The sequence below is a fragment of the Ictalurus punctatus genome, unplaced genomic scaffold, assembly GCF_001660625.3.
Source record: "Ictalurus punctatus breed USDA103 unplaced genomic scaffold, Coco_2.0 tig00006849, whole genome shotgun sequence".
Taxonomy (NCBI): domain Eukaryota; kingdom Metazoa; phylum Chordata; class Actinopteri; order Siluriformes; family Ictaluridae; genus Ictalurus; species Ictalurus punctatus.
This window is the reverse complement of record NW_026521123.1, coordinates 1-7,500: the sequence shown is the minus strand read 5'-3', so window position 1 is coordinate 7,500 and position 7,500 is coordinate 1. Positions and strand designations below refer to the sequence as shown.

Sequence of the window (7,500 nt, the reverse complement as noted above, 5' to 3'; positions counted from 1 at the left end):
GGGAGAGGGGGGGAGAGGGAGGGGAGAGGGAGGGGTATGGGGAGAGGGAGAGGGGGGGAGAGGGAGAGGGGGGGAGAGGGAGAGAGGGAGAGGGGGGGAGAGGGAGGGGAGAGGGAGGGGTATGGGGAGAGGGAGAGGGGGGAGAGGGGGGAGAGGGAGGGGTATGGGGAGAGGGAGAGAGGGAGAGAGAGAGAGGGGGGAGAGGGGGGAGAGGGAGGGGTATGGGGAGAGGGAGAGAGGGAGAGGGGGGGAGAGGGAGGGGTATGGGGAGAGGGAGAGAGGGAGAGAGGGAGAGGGGGGAGAGGTGGGGAGAGGGAGGGGTATGGGGAGAGGGAGAGGGGGGGAGAGGGGGGGAGAGGGGGGGAGAGGGAGGGGTATGGGGAGAGGGAGAGGGGGGAGAGGGGGGAGAGGGAGGGGTATGGGGAGAGGGAGAGAGGGAGAGGGGGAGAGGGAGGGGTATGGGGAGAGGGAGAGAGGGAGAGAGAGAGAGAAAGGAGTCAAAACTGAAGAAAACTGAAAAGTAAATAACAGAAAAAAAACAAAGAAAGCGAGAAAAAATGAAAAAAGAAATAAATTAGAAAATGAAAGAATGAAAAATAAAAATAAAGTGTATGAGTGAAAGAGGATAAACACCACATTTCCCAGTATGCATCACTCACCTCAAAATCAGTTCCTGTACACTTCCTGATGTCATCAGGTGTAAGCCCCGCCCACACCTCAATCAGAGTCAGCCCTTTGTCCTTATTCACATCAAACACGGCCTGAAGACACAGAACAGTCAGAGATTAGAACCTCCTGAGGACACGGAACAGTCAGAGAGTAGAACCTCCTGAGAACACGGAACAGTCAGAGAGTAGAACGTGATGTCCATTCTGAAGTGGTGTGTTTTGAACTGAAACGTGAGATGATGAAAGTTGGAGTGTTTGATGGTACCGAGTTCTGGATCCTTGCTAATGTACAGCACTGAGTTCTGGAACCTTCCTTAATAGTCTTAATCAGGGTTCTACAGAGTTCACACTGTACCGAACAGGCTGGAATAGTTCGTAAACATCGGGACACCTACATGAAGGTGAGGTCACGACCGCTCTGACTACACTTCCTTAAGGAGGCGGAGCGCCGCTACAGAAGGAACAGAGTCACAGTTCCAACAGCGAGGTTCTAGGATCTGGTGACAGGGATGGAGAACGATAACGGACTAAATCCCCAACCTCCTGAACATCATCAACACAGAGGAGTAGATCGTGGACTTCAGCATGAAGCAGGAGAAGAGCTACCTCCCCCTTAAGACAACATGTAGAGAGTGGAGGATGTTTGGGACCATGACGCAGAACCGGTCATGGTTCTGTCACATTAGCACCCTGGTGAAGAAGGTCCATCAGTGTCTGGAGCACCTTAGACACTTAATCTTCCCTTTAACGTCCTAAAGAACTTCTACTCCTGCAGAACGGAGAGCATCCTGACGAGCAGCATCACGGGCTGCTTCGGGAACAGCACCAAGCAGGAGAGGCGGCTCTCCAGAGAGCTGCAGGACCTGCAGTCCATCTACAGCTGAGAAACGGCCATCACCTCAGAACCCAGTCCAGAGACTCGGAGACGGCGGAGGGGAGGTACCACGAGCACGGGTCTGAGGTTGCCGTGGTTACAAGAGGGTTTAACAACAAGGACCAACGTGAAAGAATTACTAACCTCATGATATCATCATCATGCTAACACACACCCATACACACATACACACACGCTAATATCATCATGCTAACACGCACCCATACACACACGCTAATATCATCATGCTAACACGCACCCATACACACATACACACACGCTAATATCATCATGCTAACACACACCCATACACACATACACACACACTAATATCATCATGCTAACACACACCCATACACACATACACACACGCTAATATCATCATGCTAACACACACCCATACACACATACACACACACTAATATCATCATGCTAACACACACACACTAATATCATCATGCTAACACACACCCATACACACATACACACACGCTAATATCATCATGCTAACACGCACCCATACACACATACACACACGCTAATATCATCATGCTAACACACACCCATACACACATACACACACACTCATATCATCATGCTAACACACACCCATACACACACACTAATATCATCATGCTAACACACACCCATACACACATACACACACGCTAATAGCATCATGCTAACACACACCCATACACACATACACACACGCTAATATCATCATGCTAACACGCACCCATACACACACGCTAATATCATCATGCTAACACGCACCCATACACACATACACACACACTAATATCATCATGCTAACACACATACAGACACACATACAGACACACATACACACATGCTAATATCATCATGCTAACACACACCCATACACACATACACACACACTAATATCATCATGCTAACACACATACAGACACACATACACACACACACACATACACAGACACACACATACAAATACACACACACAGATACACACACAGATACACACATACACAGATGCACACATACACAGATGCGCACACACACACACACACACACACACACACACACACACACACACACACACTTTCCTTTACACAGTTTCTGGATATTTCCTGAATTGATTAGATGTATTAATCATTTATTGAATTATTGAGTGTGTTTGATGTGAATGTTGTGGTGTTTGTGCACTTTGTTGCATTTCTGTAATAAAATCAGACATCAAACCCCCATTAGTCTCTCTCTCTCTCTCTCTCTCTCTCTCTCTCTCTCTCTCTCTCTCACACACACACACACACACACATTAAACCCCATTAGCAACCACAATTCCTGTTAGCATTAGCGGCTAATGAGCACTCCACCCATTCGGCAGCGTCAAAGGGCACTGTAGACACACACACACACACACATGCACACACACACACACAGGGCCATGTGCAGAACTGCTAATGCTATTAGCTCTGATGTGATTGGAGGAAACACAGAGACAGACACATCTAATTATCGTCTCCGCTCTCTTCCCTGCTCTGGGTTCCGGATCATTCCGGAGTTCTCCATCTGGTTCTAGAATATTCTGGTGTTTTATCCTTATGTGTGTGTGTGTGTGTGTGTGTGTGTGTGTATTTGTCCTTATGTGTGTGTGTTTTCTTTATAGATGAAGTGAAATTATTTACACAGTAAAATATCTTAGCGAGGCTAACTAATGAGCTTGGCTAGCTAAGTAACATCAGAGGTAATATTAGCGTTAGCGAAGGTTAGCTGTAGGATGCTAGCTTGGCTAACGTGTCCACACTTATATGGTGTAAATAAAGCTGGTCATTTATGCTAAGTGCTGCACTGAATGTAAAGGCTAGTGATGATGTCACACATAAGTTAAGGACCGCCCCTATTTGCTCACAGAGAAAGAGAGACCTTATATAGGGGTTCTAGTGTAAATGCATCCTTTATTTTGTGGGCGTGGCCTGTGTGACAGTTATTACTGTGCATATTGCAGTGGTTTTCCTCAGAAAGTAAACAGGAAGTGACATCACCACAACTCACCTTCTCAGTGATGATGCGATCCACACACTGTTTCCCGGTCAGGGGCAGACTGCACTTCTCCAGGATCTTGTGTTTCCCTCCCTGAAATCACAAACACATCACAATCACGCAACGACACGCGACACGTCACGATCACGCAACGACACGTCCCGATCACGCAACGACACGCGACACGTCCCAATCACGCAACGACACGTCCCGATCACGCAACGACACGTCCCGATCACGCAACGACACGCGACACGTCACGATCACGCAACGACACGTCCCAATCACGCAACGACACGTCCCGATCACGCAACGACACGTCCCGATCACGCAACGACACGTCCCAATCACGCAACGACACGCGACACGTCCCGATCACGCAACGACACGTCCCGATCACGCAACGACACGTCCCGATCATGCAACGACACGCGACACGTCCCGATCACGCAACGACACGTCCCAATCACGCAACGACACGTCCCGATCACGCAACGACACGTCCCGATCACGCAACGACACGTCCCGATCACGCAACGACACGTCCCGATCACGCAACGACACGCGACACGTCCCAATCACGCAACGACACGTCCCGATCACGCAACGACACGTCCCGATCACACAACAACACGTCCCAATCACACAACGACACGTCCCAATCACGCAACGACACGTCCCGATCACGCAACAACACGTCCCGATCACGCAACGATACGTCCCAATCATGCAACGACACGTCCCAATCACGCAACGACACGTCCCGATCACGCAACGACACGCGACACGTCCCAATCACGCAACGACACGTCCCAATCACGCAACGACACGTCCCGATCACACAACGACACGTCCCAATCACGCAACGACACGTCCCAATCACGCAACGACACGTCCCGATTACGCAACGACGACACGTCCCGATCACGCAACGACACGTCCCGATCACGCAACGACACTAGACACGTCACGATCACGCAACGACATGTCCCGATCACGCAACGACACGTCCCAATCACGCAACGACATGTCCCGATCAGGCAACGACACGTGACACGTCCCGATCACACAACGACACGTCCCGATCACGCAACAACACGTCCCAATCACGCAACGACACGTGACACGTCCCGATCACGCAACGACACGTCCCGATCACGCAACGACACGTCCCGATCACGCAACGACACGAGACACGTCCCGATCACGCAACGACACGCGACACGTCCCGATCACGCAGCGACACGTCCCGATCACGCAACGACACGTCCCGATCACGCAACGACACGTCCCGATCACGCAACGACACGTGACACGTCCCGATCACGCAACGACACGTCCCAATCATGCAACGACACGTCCCGATCACGCAACGACATGCGACACATCCCGATCACGCAACGACACGTCCCGATCACGCAACGACACGCGACATGTCACGATCACGCAACGACACGCGACATGTCACGATCACGCAACGACACGTCCCGATCACGCAAAGACACGTCACAATCACGCAACGACACGTCACAATCACGCAACGACACGTCACAATCACGCAACGACATGCGACACGTCCCGATCACGCAACGACACGTCCCGATCACGCAACGACACGAGACACGTCCCGATCACGCAACGACACGTCCCGATCACGCAAAGACACGTCACAATCACGCAACGACACGTCACAATCACGCAACGACACGTCACAATCACGCAACGACATGCGACACGTCCCGATCACGCAACGACACGTCCCGATCACGCAACGACACGAGACACGTCCCGATCACGCAACGACACGTCCCGATCACGCAACGACACGAGACACGTCCCGATCACGCAACGACACGAGACACGTCCCGATCACGCAACGACACGTCCCAATCACGCAACGACATGCGACATGTCCCGATCACACAACGACACGCGACACGTCCCGAACACGCAACGACACGCGACATGTCCCGATCACGCAACGACACGCGACACGTCCCGAACATGCAACGACACATCCCGATCACGCAACAACACGCGACACGTCCCGATCACGCAACGACACGTCACAATCACACAACGACACGTCACAATCACGCAACGACACGTCACAATCACGCAACGACACGTCACAATCACGCAACGACATGCGACACGTCCCGATCACGCAACGACATGCGACACGTCCCGATCACGCAACGACACGAGACACGTCCCGATCACGCAACGACACGAGACACGTCCCGATCATGCAACGACACGTCCCAATCACGCAACGACACGCGACATGTCCCGATCACGCAACGACACGCGACACGTCCCGATCATGCAACGACACGTCCCAATCACGCAACGACATGCGACATGTCCCGATCACACAACGACACGCGACACGTCCCGAACACGCAACGACACGCGACATGTCCCGATCACGCAACGACACGCGACACGTCCCGAACACGCAACGACACGCGACATGTCCCGATCACGCAACGACACGCGACACGTCCCGATCATGCAACGACACGTCCCGATCACGCAACAACACGCGACACGTCCCGATCACGCAACGACACGTCACAATCACACAACGACACGTCACAATCACGCAACGACACGTCACAATCACGCAACGACACGTCACAATCACGCAACGACATGCGACACGTCCCGATCACGCAACGACATGCGACACGTCCCGATCACGCAACGACACGAGACACGTCCCGATCACGCAACGACACGAGACACGTCCCGATCACGCAACGACACGAGACACGTCCCGATCACGCAACGACACGTCCCAATCACGCAACGACACGCGACATGTCCCGATCACGCAACGACACGCGACACGTCCCGAACACGCAACGACACGCGACACGTCCCGAACATGCAACGACACATCCCGATCACGCAACAACACGCGACACGTCCCGATCACGCAGCGACACGCGACACGTCCCGATCACGCAACGACACGTCCTGATCACGCAACGACATGCAACAACACGTTCCATTCCACCTTTAAGAACAACATTCGCTGGTTATAATTGGTTGCCATGGAAACCCCCCTCGCTCACCTTGGCCGAGTGCTCCATCGTCACCACCACTTTAGTCCCAGCGCTGGCCACCAGATCCATCGCTCCTCCCATTCCCTTCACCATCTTACCCTGGAAAACACACACACACACAGTTACAACATTACCATAATCACCACACACCTGAAGCACCTGAGCAGCGTTCACACGCCGATACAACCTTCACGAGATTAACCAGATGTTCCGTTGTATATTTTATGTCCTGAAGAAGAGTTTGGATCAGAACAGGGCTGTAGGGTTCTCTGAAGGGTTCTCTGAAGGGTTCTCTGAAGGGTTCTTTGAAGGGTTCTCTGAAGGGTTCTCTGAAGGGTTCTCAGGTGAACCGTTTCCTCTGCCAGTGTAACACAGAGTTGGTCTGTTTGATCTGATGTGAAGTAAAATGAGTCTCATGCCCACAGGTTCAGAGAGACATGTTTAACTAGAACCGTGTTTAATTTGGTTCCACCGGTACCGTTTGGGGAACTCGGGTCTGAGGACAGTGTGTTCATTTGGAGCAGAAACGGCGGTTTGGAGGTCATGTGACCCGATGGTGCTGTGGACAGGAATCAAGTCATCGACTATCTACTGCTTTAACACCGAGATGTGCGGGGTACGATCGATCGGTTTCTGCAGTTACGTGTGCGCGAGTGTGTGTGTGTGTGATAGTGAGTGTGTGTATATACACGAGTGTGCTTGTGTATGCGAGTGTGTGTGTGTGTGTGTATGTGAGAGAGAAAGTGAGAGTGAGTGTGTGTGAGAGAGAGTGAGTGTGTGTATATATACAGGAGTGTGTGTGCGAGTGTGTGTATGTACGAGTGTGTGTGTGTGAGTGTGTGTATGTACAAGTGTG

General features: G+C 52.0%; 1 protein-coding gene across 2 annotated transcripts in view; it reads right to left on the bottom strand.

Annotated features, from left to right (window-relative positions):
- Positions 1 to 6,743, bottom strand: part of oxct1a (3-oxoacid CoA transferase 1a) — a gene marked incomplete at its 5' end in the record, with an annotated part of 8,796 nt that extends 2,053 nt beyond the window's left edge. For both annotated transcript variants that reach the window (XM_053679330.1, XM_053679329.1), the window contains 3 exon segments: positions 660 to 761; positions 3,583 to 3,663; positions 6,654 to 6,743. In XM_053679330.1, the coding sequence (XP_053535305.1) occupies positions 660 to 761; positions 3,583 to 3,663; positions 6,654 to 6,743 (273 nt within the window).
- Positions 6,744 to 7,500: the final 757 nt, after the last annotated feature.